This window comes from Eptatretus burgeri, chromosome 9, assembly GCF_056783735.1.
Source record: "Eptatretus burgeri isolate ZD-2024b chromosome 9, Ebu_testis_v1, whole genome shotgun sequence".
In the NCBI taxonomy this organism is placed as follows: Eukaryota; Metazoa; Chordata; class Myxini; order Myxiniformes; family Myxinidae; genus Eptatretus; species Eptatretus burgeri.
Genome location: NC_140969.1, coordinates 78,210,645 through 78,233,144, shown reverse-complemented (window position 1 = coordinate 78,233,144; position 22,500 = coordinate 78,210,645). Strand labels below are relative to the sequence as shown.

General features: G+C 46.9%; 1 protein-coding gene across 4 annotated transcripts in view; it reads left to right on the top strand.

Moving 5' to 3' along the window:
* Positions 1-22,500, top strand: part of LOC147020412 (adhesion G protein-coupled receptor B3-like) — a 713,921-nt gene that overhangs the window by 549,742 nt on the left and 141,679 nt on the right. For all 4 annotated transcript variants that reach the window (XM_085895732.1, XM_085895730.1, XM_085895731.1 and 1 more), the window contains 2 exons: positions 20,362-20,512; positions 20,664-20,733. In XM_085895732.1, coding sequence (XP_085751858.1) covers positions 20,362-20,512; positions 20,664-20,733 — 221 coding nt within the window. The remainder of the gene's footprint in view (positions 1-20,361; positions 20,513-20,663; positions 20,734-22,500) is intronic.

Sequence of the window (22,500 nt, the reverse complement as noted above, 5' to 3'; positions counted from 1 at the left end):
ATCTCCAGGCATTTATAAGCAGTGCAATATACTCAGTGATTCATAGCTATGATGAACAGGCATTCGATAATATGAGTGAGGAAAGTGAAAAAAAAACTATCGTTAAGAAATCGTTGTGGCCTGTTTCAAGTCAGAGCATGGTTGAGCAGGCCAAAAAACATGGCGGCTTCAGACCCCACCGAGGTTACCCAGGAAACACCTTAAGACCCAGAGAGAAAGGTGGCCGAGGATCACCTGATGAAGGATTTAATTAAATAAGGCCGTTAATTATCTTCAAAAGTGATGTTTTAATTAACCCAAACAACCAATTTTCACTCGTGCATTTCCTTGGAGTTTTTTTTAGTATGCATGCAAAGATTCAGGCTGTGAGTTTTTATGGTTTTGTAGTTATTGAGGAGACACACACGCACGCACGCACGCACGCACACACACACACACACACACACACACACACACACACACACACACACACACACACACACACACACACACACACTTTGCCTTTTATTTTTTATAGATGCCTATTTTCGTTTTCATGAAAACTTTCCTTGTTCAGTTTTCAATGCGTTTTAGTTTTTAAAATGTACATAAACTCAGAGGCGATGTTGAGTGCAAGAAAGTAGACATGTACATTTCAAAGTGTACATGTACATAACTTCTTTAAAGTGTCAGTGTACATAATAACTTCGAAAAGAAGAAGTGAAAAACAAATCTCTCAGGAATTTTCCCAGCCTCCTGACTCATGAATTACATTTGTCTCTCATGTTTTTCCTTCACATAATATGTGAATTATATGTCCATGCACATGTGAGTTACAGTTTGTTTGTAAATGCTTCACTTGCACACGCTTCAGCCTTGAAAACTCGGTGAAAACCAAAAGTTATTTTAACCCTTAAAGACTTCATTATTTTCTTTCCTCTGCATTATGAGAGCGTCCCTTCTTTGGGCAGTTTATAATAGACTGCTGCCGCGATTGGTCCAAACAAAAACATGCAGTACATTGTTTCCTCTGCATGAGTTGTAATCAAAATGTACCTTTGGGTCCTCAAATCGATACCTTTATTTAAAGATAGAAGACATGTTCAGTCATCAAATGTACACCCGATGCCTTGGAAGCATCAGAGCTATGCGGAGCAAAAAAAAAAAAGATGGCGATTTCTGGGCTGCTGGAGGGAAAGGTGTGGCCTGGCTAATGTGTGGTGCTTAAGCCTAAGTCACATTTGCTCTATGGTGAGGATACGGCAGCCGTACGCCCTCTGAATTGACAGAAACGTGCGGCGGCCGCAGAGTTTCCGCAGTGGCCTCAGGGTGGCCCTCCGCCATTTGGCTATATTGTACAGGCCGTAAGGTCGCCGTGGAATTATAACACGGAGTTATAACTTTTTTCATTTCTACGTTCGCCGTAGCAATTCGACAAGCCGAAAAAAAAAAAATGGTAAAAAAAAAAACAATTAACCCATTCGTTACCGTCCGTCTGGCCGCACGTTCGTCTTTGGGCCCCCTGCGGTCCCCGTGCGACATCAAATCAAAGACCGTTCGGCAACCCGACGTTTTCAGTCTCCACAATTTCTAAGACCTAAGGCCTAAGTCACATTTGCTCTACCGCGAGGTTACAGCAGCCGTACGCCCTCTGAATTGACAGAAACATGCGGCGGCCGCAGAGTTTCTGAGGTGACCTCAGGGTGGCCCTACGCCGTATGGCTATATTTTACAGGCCGTAAGGTCGCCGTGGAATTATAACGCGGAGTTATAACTTTTTTCATTTCTACGTTCGCCGTAGCAATTCGACATGCAGAAAAAAAAAACTTGTAAAAAAAAAAAAAAAAATTAACCCATTCGTTACCGTCCGTCTGGCCGCACGTTCGCCTTAGGGCCCCCTGCGGTTCCCCCTGCGGTCGCCTTGCGGGCACCTTGTGTCTGCCTTGAAAATTCTATGGCCGCCGCAGGAACGCCCTAAGGTCACCGTGCGACATCAAATCAAAGACCGTACGGCAACCCCACGTTTTCGGTCTCCACAATTTATAAATACGCCGTGCAGCTCCCCGAAAAATAAAAACATATGTGACTGCTACATTGTGTGACCGTGGAAATACTGCGGCTGCCGTATAATTGCTAGTGGCCATAGATTTTGGAGACCCCACGGCCGCCGTGGCAAATGTGACCTAGGCCTTAATCAGGCCACACTTTTCTCGCAGGGATACCCGGCATTGCCCAGTGCTGTTCTAATCTTGGCATTTTGAAGAAATTGAATTTTGTTTTTGTTGTTCTATTTTTATATATTTGTTTTGGGGGGGTGGGGAGGGGGTTGTAAGGGGGCTGGAAACACCTCACTTCACCAACTAAGGATCATTTAATATTTGTGTTACCTTTTTACATTTCACAGAGCTACAAAGGCATAGGCACTAGAGAGGGATTAAAAAATAAAATCCAACTTTTGTTTTTCAAAATAATGTTTTTTCATAAAACACTCCTGGCACTCATTGATGAATCTCTGTCGGTTTGATGAAAAACCATTTGGCCATCTCGAAGAAATATAGCGACAAACATATTGTTGTGGTTGACCAAATTCGCAAACCACCATTCAGGTCCCTTAGGTGAGATATCTCTGTAAGTACATGTGTAGTTAGGCCCAAATCCGTTGTCTAGAGGGAATAAATGTCATTCATGCGTGCTGCGACTCTTCAGGATAGCCGTTTTTCTTTTACTATCTTTATTTTGGACCAGCCGCCATTATTACCACCACCAACCACGTCTCAACAGCCATCACACAACAACCACCAACCACAACGCGGCCATCACAACAACAACCACCAACCACAACACCGCTTCACCACAACCGCCACGACCTTTACCGTCACAACTCGCCACCATCGCCTCACCGTCATCTCACACCACTCGTGGGCACCGATGCTGGACTCGTGCGGGGCGCGCACCGAGCAGCGTGTTCAAAAACATCACGGACTTTCCGCAGAAAAACGGATCAAAAACGACTCACGCCCACTTTTGTTCCGTCCAATCGGTGAGCGAGGGGCGATTTGGCCCCGCCTCCAGGGCGTTGGAGGGCGGTCGCTATATGCAAATTCATGGATCAAAAAGCATTCACGCCCACTTTTCCTCGGGCCAATGGGGAGCCAGGTGAAGGGTCGGAGGCAGAGGGTCAAGGGTAAATGAGCGAAGCCACGGGGCTTATAAAAACGACTGCGTTCGTCAGACAAGTGGGAAAAGAGTTCAGTTGGAAGTTGAGTTGAGTGTGCGGAATTCAAGAGTCGTCGGTGGAGCTGGAAAGAAGTGGTACTAGTCGGAGTGAAGAGGACGGAGCTGTGGAGAGGTGATGGCAGCGAAGGCGGACGAGGGGGTGCTCGCGTCAGTGCCGGGAGCGGCACAGGGAGAGGCCAGCAACGCGACCGAGGTGGAGGAGGAGACGCTCGCCGCGGGACCCGAGACAGGGTTATATCCTCCTTTCCCTGAGCATCAGCAACCCCCTCCTGTTTCCCCCCCGCGCTGAGATAGTGCGACAAAGGGGGCCCCCTTCCCACCCCCTACCAGACACTGTCCGCGAGGCCCGCGGAGTTGAGGCACCACCGCCGCTCCGCGTGTCATCATCAGACGGGTAGGCCCGACACGGTCTCGGCCCCAGGCCCGCCTACCCCCCTCATCCTGGAGGGTGGTTCTCTTTTCTTTTGCTTTGGGAATATGTGTTGTCGGCGCCGTCTGTGAAGTAAAATTGTACAAGTGTTGCCGTGTGCCCGGTAGTCGGTTAGATCTGCATTGTTGCATTTGCTTTTTGTGTAATATTGCATTGTCTTCTTCTATTACATGTGCTTTTGGTGGAATTGTATATGTGTGCTTTCCGTTCATCGCGAAATAAATGTGCTTATTGTTGAACTGTTTTCCCGCTTCGCTTCGTCATTTCTTTCATTGAATCCCCATCTTGCTTCACGAAAAGGGTTGGTCGTGGGCTAAGACGCCCGATAATTAATCGAACCGTCGAGGCCGACGAATAACACCGCTCGGTTATCCCGATAGTACGGAACGGGTCGCTTAAGTGGCCCTTGTCCGAAGTCGACCTGCGGCGAGGTGCGATCGCCCGGTCTACCCTCCGTGTGGGTACTTAGGTAGGTCGAATTTGGCGAGCAACCCTATCCCACGCGGGGGCCTATTGGCACGATCGCGGTGGGACCGAAAGGTCCACCCGTGACTGGTTCCCGGCGTTAGTCCGAGAGGGTCACGACTGGATTGTCCGTCCGGTGGGCGACGTGCCGCGATTCGAGTTACGTGGCCGTCAGCACGCCGGCGGGCGCGAATCCGCAACACTGGTGTCATGTCGTGCGATACAAACCCATCGCCCTCCTCACGGCACTGGTATCGGAGAACGGGAAAACGGGCTCTCCTGTCTCCGGCTAAATTCACGGGAATCGGTCCAGGGGTGAGAGGAGCGACCCCCGATTCCCTCCAAATTACGAGCGAGCTAAATTAACCCTTTAAGAGAAGCAAGATGGCGTCTCAAGGCGAGCGGGAGCCGGGGGTATTAGAAATGGATGTAGAATGTGTAGAATCCATGGCTCAGGATGAAATACCCGTGCAGGAAATGTTAATTGTACAGGAAAACGAACTCGCCCAACTGAACCCAGAGCCCGAAATAGGTGCGGCAGCGGCCGCGGTGTATGACACCTCCCCTCCCCCTCTCCACCAAAACCTCCCGATTCTTGCCGAAACGGCTCAGCTGAGTGCATCCGACATAGCCCAGCTTTGCACCATGCTGGCGGCAATGACAGCGAAAATGGATGGAATAAAAAGCATAAACGAAAAGATGGATACAAATACAAATGAAATGAAAAACGAAATGAAAGGAATGAACAAGCAAATGGACGAAGTGAAAACGACGATGGATGCGAATACACAGCAAATGAGGGAAGAAATGAAAGAGCTCCGGGGTGAGACGCAGAACATGGGCCGATGCCTGCAGGCGGGCATGAAGGCCGTGACCAGGGAGATAAAAATGGCGACTCCACGTGTGGGAGCGAACGAGCTGGGTGGGGGTGCAACGGCTGACAGGCCCGCGGTGGAGGCGGGTGAAAAAATAATTTGGGGGGCGTGTTGGGCGAGGGTCGTGACGATGACCGAAAGGGAAAAATTAAATGGGGAGACCAAAACGTGCGAGACGAGACACGAGGTGACGACAAAGGAAATAATAATAGTTGAGACAAGGGAGGTAAAGGGTGAAGAGGTGACCGAGTTGGCAGAGACACGGGAGATGGGAACGATAGAGGGAAGACTGCACGATGAAGACGGGGTAAGTGACGCACACACACACACGGAGGTAGTGGAGGATAATGGGGGTGAGCTGGTGGACTGGGTGGAGGCCCGGTGCGAGCACCTGGATGGCCTCCTCCAGGAACGAGGGGAGGGAGTATGCCCCCTTGAGGCGAGTCACGACCAGGTGAGTTCGGTCGTGCTTTGCGAGGTTGAGGGGACGAGTGCTGCGAACAGGTGCACGGAGAGCTTGGGGGTATAGAGGCCCCGGAGACCCTTGTGGGGACACGAATCCCCAGTGTGGTTGTCCCTGTGTGTGTGGTGCAAGGCGTGAGTGCGTCCCCGTGTGTGGAGGCGACCCCGTGTGTGAGTGGTGTGGTGGCGATGGTGCCGGAGTACGTGCTTCCCAGCACGCCGTGTGTGGATGAGGCACCGCGGTTGAGTGCCCCCGCGTGTGTGAGTGAGGGACGGTGTGTGGATGAGGCACCGCGGGTGAGTTCCCCCGCGTGTGTGGGTGAGGCACCGTGTGTGGGTGAGGCCGTGTGTGTGAATGAAACGGCCAGTGTGAGTGAAGCACCGCGGGTGAGTGCCCCCGCGTGTGTGAGTGAGGCACCGCGGGTGAGTGCCCCCGCGCGAGTGAATGGAGCACCACGTGTGAGTGGTATGGGTTATGCAAGGGAGACCGTGTGTGTGAGAGAGCGGTATGTGAGGGAGATGTCGGTTGGCATGCGGGAGCACGCAGCCGCGTCTCCCGGTGTGAATGTAATGGAATGGAGTGTGAGCGTCGTCACACGCGGGAGTGCGTGTGTGGAATGGCGACGACGACGGCGACATGTCAGGAACGAAAGCCGAGTAGCGGCTGTAGTTGTTTCGGGGACCGTGCCGGGTTCACCCAGCAGTGAGCACGAGGTCCGTGCTGTGCAACGCACGAGGCCACCACGTGCTCGCTTGCGAGAGTGAAGTCCCGGTCCGGTAACGCCAGCGGTGGATTTGCCGATCCCGCGGACGGACAAAGTTTAGGCAGGATAACGGATTTGGACCGGACGGGTTCTCCACGCGATCGTGTGTTAAGCTCCAACGGGCAAAGCACATGTGTTCGCGTGGGGAACCCCTCAAGACGTGGGGCTTGTGTTTTTTTTTTATGCGCACGGTGACGTCATGGCTGCACGTGGGGTTGGAATCCGGCAGGAGGGGTATCCCTGCCGGATGGTACCGTCCAAGGAGGGACGAGGAACACGTGCAGCTGCATGACGTCACAGGCAGGTGCAAAGTGCGTGAGCTTTGAGTTGCCGCGCTGGTGCTGCGCATGAAAAGAAAAAAAAAAAGAAAAAAAAAACAAGCCTCACTTTCGGGTGCACAGGATTCCTGGGCAAGGGGTGGAAGACCCCCTTGACCGGGGCACAGGATGCAAACTAGTTAGGGGGAAGGGTTAGCTTAGTTAGACCGGCTCCATGGGGCAGGGGTAAGTCCTCATGGGGCCCGTGGAATGGATTAGGTAGAGGGATTTAGTGAGCTTTAGGTTGGGAAATAAAATGATTTATTTGAAGACAGTGACAGACAGTGAATGTGTAGAGTTGACGTAGTTTAGCTACGTAGTGTTAAAAGGAACGTGCTGCAGTTTAAGGGACGACGTGGGAGCACGAGTTAGTTAAGGGATGTAGTTAGAAGGATGGCAGAGTTCAGCGGTGAGTGTGTTGAAGAGTTGTTGGTGAGTGAAGTGGAAGCATGTGTTGTGACTTGGTGAGTGAGTGAGGCCAGCGGGTCTGTGTGAGTGGAGCGAATGGGGAATGCATGGTGCGATGAGTGATTGGGGGGAGGAGTGACTCCCGCCAAAGGGACCCCGGGGTCAGTGTAGATTGAGTTAGGGGGTTAGTTAAATTGAAAAATGGAGGTCGTTTTGTTGTTGGTGTGAATGTAGGCTCGAAACCCGTTTGGAGGGGTGCAGGAGCCCTGTTGACGGGCTGGGAGCGTGGCTGCGAAAAGTGAGTATCGCTGAGTGGGTACCGCGGGCACCAGGCTAGTCGGCCGTAGTTGGCCAAGGGCCCATGGGGGGCCGGGATAGCGTAGTGGGCACGGGTGCGTCTGCTTGGTGCGGAGGCCCGGGGCGCCATTAGCCGCGTGGGCAGTGTTGTGGGCAAGGGTGACCCTCGGAAAGGGGCCTGGGAAGCCAGCCTGCCACGTGTGCGTTTCAGGGGAGGTGCCATGGGGGGCACTCCCCGGTGTTAGGGAGCTGGTAGGCTCGGAGGCAGTGTAGTGCCCGGGGGTGCCATAGCTGGAGATTCGGCAGAGGGTCGTGCCTGCCAAAGGGAGCCACGTGTCCCAGCCAGGAGACCGTGTGAGGGCACGGAGAGAAAATTGGGGGGCGAGGCCCGAAATTGTGAGGACACCAACACAGGCGACGGGAATCTGGGTTGTTAGAACCAATAGTTTAAGCGAGAGGCGCTTGTTGAAAGCCCCTGGGTAGTTTAACGGTTAAATGGTTAGGGTAGATTAGGAAGTGTACCCCTCCGCACCATCCATCCCCTCGCTCTCGTTGTGGGCCGCTGGACCCACTTTGGTTATAGATCGCTGAACTCTGGGGAGGCCATTCTGAGGCTTCGTTGGGCCTCGACACAGGACGTTAGCTCTCCCTTATTCCCCTCCGGGAAGGGAACGTAGGGGTTGGGAGTAGGCTAGGTGACAGGATAGGTGAGCCGAACAAAGACAGTAAAGGGGGTTAGGGGACGATTTATAGTGGGGAAGTAAAAATAAAAAAAAATAAGTTGGGGCTAAATTGGGGTTTGACAAATTAAGGGAGTGGGCATAGACAGTGACAGGCAAAGGCGATAGGTGGGAGGGAGACAGGTAGGTAGGTCCGAGTCCGCCCTCCAAGTGGCCAGCACCACCGCACTCCCTCCACCAACCTCCACTGAACGGCAAAGGCTGGCCAACTTCATCGGCTGGCCGTGTTTTGCTTCAAGGCGGAGGCCGGCCAACTTCATCGGCAGCTGTTGTTTTGCTGCAAGGCCTGTGCCATCGGCTGGCCGTGTTTTGCTTCAAGGCCTGTGCCGGCCACTTCATCTGCTGGCTGTTTTTCTTCAAGGCCTGTGCCGGCCAATTCATCTGCCGGCTGTGTTTGCCTGCAGCGGCCTTCTTCTGCGGGCTGTGTTTGCCTGCTGCCTTTGCCATGCCATGCCCACTGCCCCTGTTCACCAGCCCCGTTCAATTTTTGCTTTGCCCCCCCCCTGTTCATTTCCATGTGCGCCAGGATCCGCAAGGCAACAGTTTGCAAGCTGCAAGAACTGCCCTGTTGGCAGCTACAACACGGGCCTGCAGTGGCGGCCCGTGCACCGTGTTTGCGTCCATCCATTCATCCATCCATTCGTTGTGCTCATTGCGTGTGCCACTTGAGCTGGCACGGAGACTGCACTTGTGCAGCCCATGCACCGTTGTGGTTCACTGCGTTCAGTTCAATCCATTCATCCATCCATTCGTTGTGTTCATTGCGTGTGCCACTCGAGCTGGCACGGAGACTGCGTTTGTGCAGCCCATGCACCGTTGTGGTTCACTGCGTTCAGTTCAAACCATTCATCCATCCATTCGTTGTGTTCATTGCGTGTGCCACTTGAGCTGGCACGGAGACTGCGTTTGTGCAGCCCATGCACCGTTGTGGTTCACTGCGTTCAGTTCAAAAAGGAAGGCCTTGGACTGCGTGTGAGCAGCCGACCACGTTCCCTGTCACCTGCATTGTTTGAGCCAGAGACTGCATGCGGGTAGCCTGGCTCCCTGCTAACTGCTTTCTTTTTGCAGAGTTCAGTGATCCTGGGCCATGGTTTAGTGTAAAATTTGTAAGTAAAGTTAAGATGTACTGTACATATGAGTGCGCCCCCGGCATGTTTGTCTTAGCGCCGGCAATTTTATTTAAGTCGTCCGTGTGAGTGAGTTTGTTTGGGTAGTTACTCAGCCCTTAGGTTATTTATTTTGGGGACACATATACCATGAATGTCGCACTCAGGGATCCGTAGGTAAAATGTACTCGGGGAAAACTACACATGATGGCACACGAAAATTTGACGACTCGGGACGAGTCTGTAAAAAGGGAAGGGGGTAGTGTTGTGGTTACCAAATTCGCAAACCACCATTCAGGTCCCTTAGGTGAGATATCTCTGTGAGTACATGTGTAGTTAGGCCCAAACCCGTTGTCTAGAGGGAATAAATGTCATTCATGCGGGCTGCAACTCTTCAGGATAGCCGTTTTTCTTTTACTATCTTTATTTTGGACCAGCCGCCATTATTACCACCACCAACCACGTCTCAACAGCCATCACACAACAACCACCAACCACAACGCGGCCATCACAACAACAACCACCAACCACAACGCCGCTTCACCACAACCGCCACGACCTTTACCGTCACAACTCGCCACCATCGCATCACCATCATCTCGCGCCACTCGTGGGCACCGATGCTGGACTCGTGCGGGGCGCGCACCGAGCAGCGTGTTCAAAAACATCACGGACTTTCCGCAGAAAAACGGAACAAAAACGACTCACGCCCACTTTTGTTCCGTCCAATCGGTGAGCGAGGGGCGATTTGGCCCCGCCTCCAGGGCGTTGGAGGGCGGTCGCTATATGCAAATTCATGGATCAAAAAGCATTCACGCCCACTTTTCCTCGGGCCAATGGGGAGCCAGGTGAAGGGTCGGAGGCAGAGGGTCAAGGGTAAAAGAGCGAAGCCACGGGGCTTATAAAAACGACTGCGTTCGTCAGACAAGTGGGAAAAGAGTTCAGTTGGAAGTTGAGTTGAGTGTGCGGAATTCAAGAGAGTCGTCGGTGGAGCTGGAAAGAAGTGGTACTAGTCGGAGTGAAGAGGACGGAGCCGTGGGGAGGTGACGGCGGCGAAGGCGGACGAGGGGGTGCTCGCGTCGGTGCCGGGAGCGGCACAGGGAGAGGCCAGCAACGCGACCGAGGTGGAGGAGGAGACGCTCACCGCGGGACCCGAGACAGGGTTATATCCTCCTTTCCCCGAGCATCAGCAACCCCCTCCTGTTTCCCCCCGCGCTGAGATAGTGCGACAAAGGGGGCCCCCTTCCCACCCCCTACCAGACACTGTCCGCGAGGCCCGCGGAGTTGAGGCACCACCGCCGCTCCGCGTCTCATCATCAGACGGTTAGGCCCGACACGGTCTCGGCCCCAGGCCCGCCTACCCCCCTCATCCTGGAGGGTGGTTCTCTTTTCTTTTGCTTTGGGAATATGTGTTGTCGGCGCCGTCTGTGAAGTAAAATTGTATAAGTGTTGCCGTGTGCCCGGTAGTCGGTTAGATCTGCATTGTTGCATTTGCTTTTTGTGTAATATTGCATTGTCTTCTTCTATTAGTCCCAGCAATGCCAACCCTCCCGATTTCATCGGGAGGCTTCCGAAAATTCACCCAAACTCCCGCCCTTACGATCACTATCCTTATCCTCCCGAAATTTTGATATTTTTGCACTGTTCACTAATCAGAATGTACTGGTATGAGAATTGAATGAAAAGCATCGTCTGCTACGTATAGCATGTGGTAACTCCATAACGTTCGCTGCTACCAAATTGTACGTAAAAAATTGCAAATTCAAATGAGGAGCAGCGAAACATTGGGTCTGGATCTCGCTTATGCGATCATGCACTGAGATTTAGTGCATGCGGTTTGTGTGCAATACAGTGCATGCGGTATGTATGCACAGTGTATATGCATGCGATACGTTCACTGCATGCAGCTGGGCCCCGTACCAGCCCGGCGGTCGCGACCACCGTGCGGTGTTTAATTTAACAGCCGCTAGAGTTCTACGAGTCGCGCTGCAGCTGTGGAACATCGACTTCGAAGTTACCGATGCTTCAAGCCCTCGATGTTGATTACGAAATGGCAGAAAAGAAGCTTATGAAGACCAAGAAATGGTCTCAGAAGTACAAGACCGAATACAGTCTCCAATACCCGTGTATTCGAAAGTCTGAAAGAGGAATTCATCATGCGTATTGTACAGTATGCAGCGTTGATATTTCAGTTGAGCACGGAGGTCGCGATGATATTCGGAAGCACGTTGGAAGCAAACGGCACACAGACATTGCAAAGGAGAGATCTTCGAGCACGAGTACCGGTACACTTCTGAATTATTTCACCAAACAAGGGACAAGCGAGGAAGAGGATGTTACTCGAGCGGAACTTCTCTTTAGTGGATTTATTGTGGAACATAACTTGCCCATATCAGTCTCAGATCATGCTGGACCTCAATTTCAAAAGATGTTTCCAGATTCAAAAGTTGCTTCAAAGTATGGATGTGCAAGAACAAAAACTTGCAAGATGTGCAAGATGTGCAAGAACAAAAAAAAATAAAATAAAATAAAATAAAAAAAACAAGAACAAAAAGCAAGAAAAAAAAAAGAAAAAAAAAAAGAAAAAAAAAAAAGAACAAGAACAAAGAAGAAAAAAAGAACACTGGTCAACAATTTTTTACTTTATGAATGTTGTCTAGATTTCTACAAGTGAATTAGGGTATTCTGGCACTGCTGAATCAGGAAATGGCATCCGTTTCTCTCCATCAGGTCAGGTTTTTGTGCTAAGTTGATTTGAAAAAATCAGATCTTGTGACAAAATCAATTACATTTTTGTGGCATTATCAGCTGATTTTTGTCAACACATATCATCCTAAACATGTTTTTAAGGAAAAAAATGTTTTGCCAACAACATTTATTGATTACATGATAGAAACATCGATTACTGTCATCTGAATGGTGGGCATTGATAAAGGTAAGTACAAGTAAATTGCATGTTGCGTCACCACTGTTCAAACTTCAGGGCTTGAACTTCCGTTTCTTCGAACTCCTGGAATGTTCAGCGGCAGGGAGGTCTCTCTTCAGATTCCAACAGTAGTCAGCCATCATGACTGCGTCCCAGCGACCCTGATACCTGGTCTCCATCTCCTTCATTTCCTGATGGAATCTCTCCCCCTGCTCGTCACTCATTGAACCCAGGTTCTCAGGAAACCGGTTCATATGTGAAAATAGGTAGTGCATCTTGATGCTCATGTTGCAGCCCAGGTTTCTGAAAGCAGTCAGCATGTTGTTGACAAGTTCTGCGTAGTTTCTGGCCTTATTGTTGCCAAGAAAGTTCTTCACTACCAAAACAAATGTCTTCCACGCTTCCAGTTCCACTTCATTCATTGAGTTTTTGAACTCTGGATCTCTGATGAGCTGACGGATCTGAGAACCATCAAAGATGCCAGCTTTCAACTTCTCCATGGTCAATCCTGGAAAAGCCTGGCACAAGTAAGTGAAGCAGTCACCATCTTTGTCCAGAGCCTTGGTGAACTGCTTGATTAAGCCGAGCTTGATGTGCAGCGGTGGGAAGAGTATTCTGTCTCTGTCCACCAGAGGGTCGTTGATGACGTTCCTTTCTTTGCATGGCACCAATTCCTCCCGCACAGGCCAGTCCTTCTTCGTGTAATGCTGAGCACGGTCCCTACTATCCCACATGCACAGAAAACATGGGTACTTGGTGAAGCCAGACTGTTGTCCCAACAAAAAGTTCACCATCTTCAGGTCAACACAAATAAACCACTTATGCTGATCATAACCAATTTTCTCCAGCACGTACTTCACCGCTTCATACTTCTCCTTCAGTATAGTCGAGTGAGCGATGGGTACAGAGGCAAACTGGTTGCCGTTGTGTAGCAGAACACATTTCAGTGATCGCTTGCTGCTGTCAATGAACAGTCTCCAATCTTTGGGTTCGTACTGTGGCACTCCAAGCTTGAGCAGAAGCGCATGTCATAAATTGGCGCATGTAGGTATTGTACATTCTTCAGAGTTCGTTATTTCAAGAAATACAACTTTTTTGTATCACATTATTACAAAATCTGCCCCATTAACTTTAGTTTTGATCCACGAACTTTATGCTTTGCCTCACCAATTTTTGGAAGATTTTGAGGTTTTATGACTTCAAACTGATCCCTTTTCGACATAATCACCCAGAACTATCGTACCTGAATACTTCTTGTCATTAAAATAATTATTTCCAATTAAAACAATAATTTGACATGACATTTTACCCCCACCAACTTCTTCTAAAATGCTCCACACATGCGTACATGTGAACAAAAATGTAAAAAACGACATGTGGCCATATCTCAAAAACTTGACCTGATTGAACAAAACTAATGTGAGTTTTGGATTCAGCGCATCAGATTCGTCCTAAATCAGCTTAAAAAATGCAGACAACAAATTTGTTGTTGACCAGTGTAATTGGTGAGTTGTCAAATGTTACTGCTTCATCTATTGCCGATATTGCTAGACTAGCTCCATTTAGCCTAGCTACAGACGGTAGCAATGACAGTGGTGAGGCCCAGCTATATCCTGTCCTGATTTCATACTATGACAACAGTGCTGGGATTGTGAAGCAAGGTTTGCTAAGTTTGCCTGCGTGCAAACAAGATTCCACTGGAGAAAACATTTTCAAACTGCTTGATCATGAGTTCAGTGACAGGAAAATTCCGTGGGGAAATTGTGTTTCCTTTTGTGCTGATAATGCCTCTGTCATGGTGGGCAAGCACAAAGGAGTCGCTGCTTATATCCACAAACAAAATCCAGAGTGCAACATCATGGGATGCCCTTGCCATATGATGCACAATACGGCCAAGAAGACGGCTCAGGCCTTACCCATTGAATTAGATGACTTTCTCATCGATATTTACTACTACTTGGACAAAAGTAGTAAACGCGTCAAAGGAGTGAAAGCACTGCAAGAACTCTGTGATGCCCCGACACAAGATTCTGAAGCATGTCGCAACAAGGTGGCTGTCCCTTGGTCAGTGCCTAGACAGGCTGATTGAACAGTGGGAGCCACTTCGCCTCTTCTTCAAAGAAGAAGTACGAAGAAAAATGCAACCAACTGTAGCCAAGACTCTAACAACGAGCAAGAAGGACGGCACTGTATCTACTGCCAGTACTGGCACTGCAGGATCAAGCACTCGTGGAGCAGCATTCACCACTACCACTGCAGTATCTGCTGCGAAGAAGACAGCAGGGACAGCACCAAAACCAATGCTGAGAGCAGGTAGCATCACCGGCCCTTCATCACGTTCATCTACAAAGCAGATTCCTTCAGAGTCGAGAAAGACTGTGATAGTCCCATCTACAGGCAAAGAAGGACCCAAGTTAAGTTCTGCTTTTGCCAAATCACTTGATAGAAGCTCAGCAAAACCTTCGAATCAGAGGTCTTCTTCCTTGGCTGCACCTACCTCAAGCTCTCTCCTCAAACGTAAAATTGGATCTGGTACTACGAGTCTGACCTCTTCTGCTGGCAGTAAACGCAAGTGTGATCGCCCTGCGGCTAAGTGTACTACGAGTTCTACAACTAAAAGCGCATCTTCCTCAAACACTGTGCAGGAATCTAGAGAAAAACGTGTCAACAGGATGTTCTTGTCTCCACAAACAAAACTCTATTGTTTCTTCCTTCGATATGCTAACAAGCTTTTTGAGAAGGGGAATCTTCTGCTCCAAAGAGACGAACCCTGTATTCATCTCCTGCACGGAGAATTGAATGGTCTTCTGAAAGATATCTTCGTACGGTTTTTGAAACCATCGGTGTCATCGGTTGCTCTGGTAAATGTACCCTTCTCTGACAGAAATCATCAGAAGAATGATGAGGACCTCATGATTGGGAACAATGCCAAACTGTATATAAGGGAACAAAGGAGTCTCAAGAAATCCACCTTCACTCTGAGTGAGTCAGACATCCAAGGTTTCTTCAGTGCAGTTCGCTCATATTATGTGAAAGCCTGCAATTATATCTTCAAAACCTGGCCGCTAGATGATGAATTAGCCAAGCATGCTCAGGTGCTGGATGTTAAGCTACACCAAGAAGTGGGGTTTGACTGTGTGGAGTTTTTCATCAAGAAATTCCCCTGTCTGTTCAGTGGCGGTGATAGTGACATAGACAGTCTTGAGAGTGAATTCGCTCACTACCAGGCAGACGCCTCCATAGCTACAATTGCTACTGAGACAGTGAGAGTGGATGAGCAGTGGCATCGGATTTCACAGCTCACAGATCCCTGCACTGGTGCCAAGAAGTATCCTAATTTGAGCAAAGTGATGAAGGGAATCTTGGTCATTCCTCATTCGAACGCATCATGTGAGCGGGCACTCAGTCTTGTACGGAAGAATCATACTGAATTTCGTCCCAATTTGAGTGTCAAAACCCTGGAAGCTCTCTTAATTGAAAAACTAGCTCATAACACCCCTTGCTACCAGAGAGAATACAGCAAAGACATAATCAGAAGGGCTAAAAGAGCCACACAGCTGTCACTCAGCAAAGCTGCCATGGAAAAAGCAAGCAGCAGTAGTACCAGCCAGTAAGGTAAGAAAAATATTGCTTCTTTTGTGCTTTTTGTTAATCTTTGATTGTCCCCTAACTTACTAATATTAACATACATGTAACATTAAAAAGTGCACAATTTTCCCCTTTTTTTGTTCAAAAAGTGGGAATTCTTAACATGTTAAATGCTCCAAAATAGGGCTCAGAGGGCACTAGAGAGCGTCTAGAACCCCAGAGCTTCCAGGGCCCTAAGGCGGGCCATGGACCCCGGCGCAAGGGTCGAGCGCTCCGCGCTCGAGATGTGCGCTTCGCGCACATTATTTGGTGTCGGTTGAAAATCCTCCCTAATTCTGATTTCCAAAAGTTGGCATCTCTGTATTACATGTGCTTTTGGTGGAATTGTATATGTGTGCTTTCCGTTCATCGCGAAATAAATGTGCTTATTGTTGAACTGTTTTCCCGCTTCGCTTCGTCATTTCTTTCATTGAATCCCCATCTTGCTTCACGTAAAGGGTTGGTCGTGGGCTAAGACGCCCGATAATTAATCGAACCGTCGAGGCCGACGAATAACACCGCTCGGTTATCCCGATAGTACGGAACGGGTCGCTTAAGTGGCCCGTGTCCGAAGTCGACCTGCGGCGAGGTGCGATCGCCCGGTCTACCCTCCGTGTGGGTACTTAGGTAGGTCGAATTTGGCGAGCAACCCTATCCCACGCGGGAGCCGATTGGCACGATCGCGGTGGGACCGAAAGGTCCACCCGTGACTGGTTCCCGGCGTTAGTCCGAGAGGGTCACGACTGGATTGTCCGTCCGGTGGGCGACGTGCCGCGATTCGAGTTACGTGGCCGTCAGCAAGCCGGCGGGCGCGAATCCGCAACAATATAGATGCACAAACGGCTCTTCTCGTATAAATAGCAAAGCTTTTGATTGTGGTGATGATTAATTTATGTGGATTATGCTGAGAGAAAAGGGGATTTCTGAACACCTGATATATCTAATCTGTGCACTAACAAAGCAGCAACAGAAAAAAACATTGTATGGAGAGACAGAAAGGTTTGCAATTGGAAAAAGTGCAAGACATTCTTCAGACTCCTCTGTCAAGAGCCCACCACCCTCTGCTCTAACTGCATTACAGTGAGGTACGGGTTTGGAGGAACGCAATGCACAAATTCCTCTGTAATCAAGACAAGAATCACTTGACCACAGGTGATACTTTACCCTTTCACAGATTCCTTGCACATAGGCCTCCTTATCCACCCTTAGTGCCTGTGCAGTTTTACGCCTCAACTCCCTGAATGGCTCAGCTGTACCATTAAGTCTGGCCATTTGATTTCGGTCAATTGTATCAAGTATTCCTTGGGAGACAAAGTTCTTCTTCACCTGATGGTGGGTTGCAAGATATCCACCGGCAACGTCAAGGATGGTCGTCTTGAAGGTATTCCACAACTCATCAGAATTCTGCTAAACATGCAGACCCCCAAATCCCCATTCAGCCTGTTTGCAAACTCCTCAGCTACCCTCTCACCCCTGAACTTGCCAACATCCAGCATAGGCTGGGATGGTAACATTCTCTTGGATTTCAGCTGCAGCATCAGAGTTGCTACAACATGCCTGTTGTCGGTATTGAAGAACTGAGCACTGCTGTAGACCCTGCAGTTCTGAATCGTCCTCCAGTGCCCATCAACGAGCACATGGTCAATCTCCTTTGCCACACCACCAGCGTTGGAATACCAAGTCCAGCAATGAGCCTATGGGTGCTGAAACCATGAACCAGCCGCCCGAATTCCACTTCTTGCAAAGTCAAGGAACTTAATGATATTCTGGTTCATAGTTCCTGACCCATGGGGACCAACACACACCTCATAACCGTCCCTATCAGTTCCAGTTGATGCATTGAAATCCCCCAAGACTAGAAGTGTATCTCCTCTGGGGCACTGATCAACCACAGACTCGAGCATGGCATAGAATGTGTCCTTCACTGTCAGATCACTCAGCTCAGTCGGAGCATTTACAGAGACCAGGGCAATGGCATCCAAGGAGTGATGAATCCTCAATCTCATAATATGCTTTTTGACTGGTGTTATGTTAATTGTCATGGGAGTCTGCTTATTGGACACAACGACAACTACCCCCTTGGGTATGGTACCAATCAGAGCGACCGGACCAGTAGTAGGCAGTGCCGGGTACCTTTGCTGGTTGTTTTAATGACAAAAGAAGTGCTGTTACCTGAATGGCAAAATTATATGCGTCGCGTTGTGTGTTCGCCCTCATACGAGCCTCAACAATTTATACAAATGTGTATATATATATATATATATATATATATATATATATATATATATATATATATATATATATATATATATATATATATATATATATATATATATATATATATATATATATATATATATATATATATATATATATATATATATATATATATATATATCATTTGATTAGATTTTGATATTTTCTTGTTATTCTGGTGGAGAATAGGCTTTTGATTACTTTGTTTGTTGTGTTTGGTGTTTGGTATAAAATTGATGTTTAATATGGTACTGTTTTGATTTAAGTGAGATCGTAATTTAGCATGTCTAAGGTTCAAAATAATTGCTGAATTTAAAATTATGGCACAGCTTTGGGTAAGAATCAGTGTGGCGCGGCAGGCAGGCATTTCTATGCCAGATGGCACGGAGAAAAGAGAGGGAGGACAAAGGAATTAGCAAGTCCCGCTTCTCTCGATGCATCCAGATGAGTGTCCTGAGCAGATTGGAAGCGAACAAGTCTTGTTAAATTGGAGATTTGAATGGTACATTTTTCGCATAGTAATTATTCTTTGTGCAGGTGGCTGGAAAGCGTGATCAGCACACGATGCTAAGACCCTGGGTATGTTGTAAGAACATACAACAAGCTCACCGATTTGCTCACATGAATGTGGGGCAACTGCGATGGTTTTGATCGACCCATGGGTTTTAGATGAAAGCTGGTGTGCCTAAAGTGCTGAGATAGAACAGTAGCTTGCAGAGCTGGCCAAGTTGGGAGTTTTGCTTCGCAGTGATTAAGTACAAAGATTACTGCTACAACAGTGGTTAAGATCAAGCCCTAGCCTGTTTTGTGTGAAGTCTAAACCAATCGAACCACGCCAAAGACGGAGGAGAGACAGATGCTAAATTGGCCACAGATGCAGTTGTGGAAGAGTGTGGTGCAGAATTTGAGATTATGCAACTATGATGGAGCATGTCATGAACAAGTGCTTGGATCTATTTTGAGAGTGTAAATATCCTTGGTTCAAAAGTGAGCTTCCAAGACGAGTCACAACTTTGTCACCCATGTGATGGCTTATTGAGGGTGACACCATTTTGTGACTCTCACCAGAATTGCACTGAGAACTGTTCCATCTGATTCGTCATTTTATTTTGACCCACTACACCCTACCACCTCCTCTCCATGAGTGGTTATGGATCCATGATCATCATTGCCCAGCAGTGTACCATAGCAGTCTGCAGGTTACCATAGTTACTACTGTATTTCATCATCTGAATCATCTGTCACTTCAGTCACGCATGCTCACCATTGCCATAGCTTATTGCATTACCCTGCCTGTGAACAATACCTTAAAATTCCTCATTTTGTTCCATTCTGAGTACCATTCTCTCGAAACTGGTACCGTGAAATACATCACTTAATGCTACCATGAAGGATATAATATACAAACGTTTCACCTTTTGTAAGTCTGCTACTTGATGTGTAGTGTTAAACAGTGTGTAGATGAGGTTACGATAACGGAAATAATGGTTGAGGCTTTCTTTGGTTGGTTCTCTTGTTACTACCTTTTGGTTTTGCTCTTATATCTTATCGTCATAATAAAGACAATTTTTTTTTTTTAGGACTGCATGGTCATGTGATCAGATGTCAAATTTTCCATTTAGCCTCCTGTTTCATTCATCCGAATTCGATCAATCCAAGCTATCGAGTGAATTCTGTGCCTGGTAGTGTGGCAACTGCCTTGGGGACGTAGTTTTGCTGTGCCTTTATAAATTGTTGCATAACCTTCTGAAAGTCATTAATGATTAAACGACAATGTGGACCCCCATTATATGCATGGCTAATAAATTATGGCTGATGTTGAAACTTATTATGAGTTCCTTTATAAGGAACTTTGATGCAGGAGGCCATTATGCCCATCAAGCCTTCAGTATGTTATGGTGGTCAACCTGTGGTTGTTTGTCTGTGCTGTATCCTTTTTAAATGCCGATTGCCCAGCAAGGAAGCAGCACATATCATTTTGAAGTCTTTTGTATCACTCTTTGGGGTCAGGTTTGAACTGCCGACCTCACAGCGGATTACGCCACTCGAGCCTTTCTGCCACCGAGTCTGGTTTACCATCATGCCACATTCATTTTTGGTCTTTCGAATCATGGATATGACTATGTAGGTAAATAAGAAATTGAAAGACACAGCCCATCTCACCCATGGCAGATTTGAATTAGAAAATTCCTTGATGGGTATGCTGTGTTCCTTGCAATTGCTGTGTCCTTGCAGACAGACTGCTCACAAGGCACCTCGACATTTCAAAATTTTGAAGTACCATGAGAGAAAATGTCTTTTTCCCTTGTCTTATAAAATGCATAATGATGTTTTTTTTCAATGTAATAACTTTTGGAATTTGATACTTCAGACCTTTTGATGCTTGCTTGTATTTACTTGAGACAAATGTAAACCGAGCAGCAATCAATATAAATTAAACTCAACAAAATGGTCTCGTGTTACCTAATGCAGGTGATTTGCACAGTGATTGCGGCATTTCTGCACTTCTTCTTCTTGGCCTCATTTTGCTGGGTGCTCACAGAAGCTTGGCAATCATACCTGGCAGTTAATGGTCAGCAGCGCAGTAAAATTGTGCGGAAACGCTTTCTCTGCCTTGGTTGGGGTGAGTAGCCTCTGATAATATAGCCATGGTGCATTTGCTTGAACACATATATACTGTACCTCATGACTTGTTGGTGACTGTTTTTACCTTGTTCAAAAAGTATTCTAACAGTGATGGGAAATGTGCTATTTTAATTTTTGTTTCCTATTAGGGCTGCCAGCATTGATTGTGGCAATTTCAGTTGGTTTCACAAAGACAAAGGGTTATGGAACCACAAACTAGTAAGTACCGTACCAAAAAGCCAATTTTTCAATTGTGATGTTTTTTTATGAACAAGAAACCAAACAAAAAATACTTTTATGATTATGAACACCCGCAATATAATGTGGCTGTTTGTTTTGCTATTTGATGAGTTTTTTTCAAGACTTATAGAAATTGAAATGGTTACCGTGCCTTTTCTGATTTGATATCAAATGCCCTGTGATTTAAAATATATGTATATGTGTATGTATGTGTATATATATATATATATATATATATATATATATATATATATATATATATATATATATATATATATATATATATATATATATTGGATAGAAGATCATTGCAGAGACATGGGGATAGAAAGAGCCAAGCCTCCCCCAGATCTTTGGGACGCTTGAGATTGTCTTATTTGCTACTTCCATCTCAGCATCTCATTCAAGATACTAAGACCCTCACAGGTTCAAATCACTTACTACCTCCACCACCGAAGGTGAATGGAGGTTAACTTTTCATCCCTGTCTGTGTGTTTGTTAGTTGTGAAAATCGAAGATTTTTCAAGTGATATTGGTTGTGATATCTTCTGCATTATTCTGTCTGTCTGTCTGTCTGTCTGTCTGTTTGTCAATCGCCTACAGGTCCCAATTTTAAACCGATCTTTACAAAACATCACTACATGGTAGAGTTTATCATAATGAAGAAGCCTATTGTTTTTGAGGTCAAAAGGTCAACATCGGCCAAAGGTCAACAACCTTGTTAAATTTCTAAAATCCTCAATTTTCATCCAATTGACTTGAAATTGGAAGAGGTGTTGCATATTTGTTCATTTAATTCAACCAATTATTTTTTTTAGTTCTACACAGGTCAACATAGGTCAAAGGTCAAGGACTTGGTTGGGATTTCTTAAATCCTAAATTTTCATCCGATTGACTTGAAATTTGAGGAAGATTTATATTTCAGGTCACTGAATTCAACAACTAATTATTTTTGAGGTCAACATAGGCCAAAGGTCAACAACTCAGGTGAAATTTCTATTATCCTCAATTTTCATCCGATTGACCTGAAATTTGAAGAGGATTTGCATGTCAGGTCACTGAATTCAATCTACAAGTATTTTTGGGGTCAACATGGACAAGAAGATCAACATTGGCTAAAAATTCGACATTGGCCTAATTTCTAAAATTGTCAATTTTCATCCATTTGACTTGAAATTTCAAGAGGACTTGCAGATTTGGTGAATGAATTCAGTCACCATTTCTTTTTAAGGTTTTTTTTGTATCTTGATAGACATCTTTCTTGTTTTTTTGTGAACAAAATATCTCAAAAAGTTGTATACAGATTTGGACGAAATTTGGTGGAGAGCTTGAGTTGGAAGCTTGGAATTAATTTGATTTTTGGTGAAGATCGGAATCCGGATCCGGATCCAATAATTTTTTAAGTGATTCTCTCACCATTGAATTCACCAAATCCAGATGCGGCCTTTCAGTGGAACACAAAACATGAACTAATCAGCCTGGCAGAAGTATGCGACCAAGTGCCCTTCTATTTTTGTCCTGTGTTGATGTGTCCATTGTCTACAGTGTCATTATAACATTGTAAACGTTCAATGTGCCTTATCTCCAATTATATATGTATGTGTGAGTGCATCCACAAGCCTTGGATCACTAAACAAAAAATATGCCTTTATTTCCTCCTAAATTGTACTTGCATGACAGCTTCCATGGTCTTTCTCTTTGTTTGTTGATGAAATGAAAATATAGATGAAGAGTCAAGGCATTTCA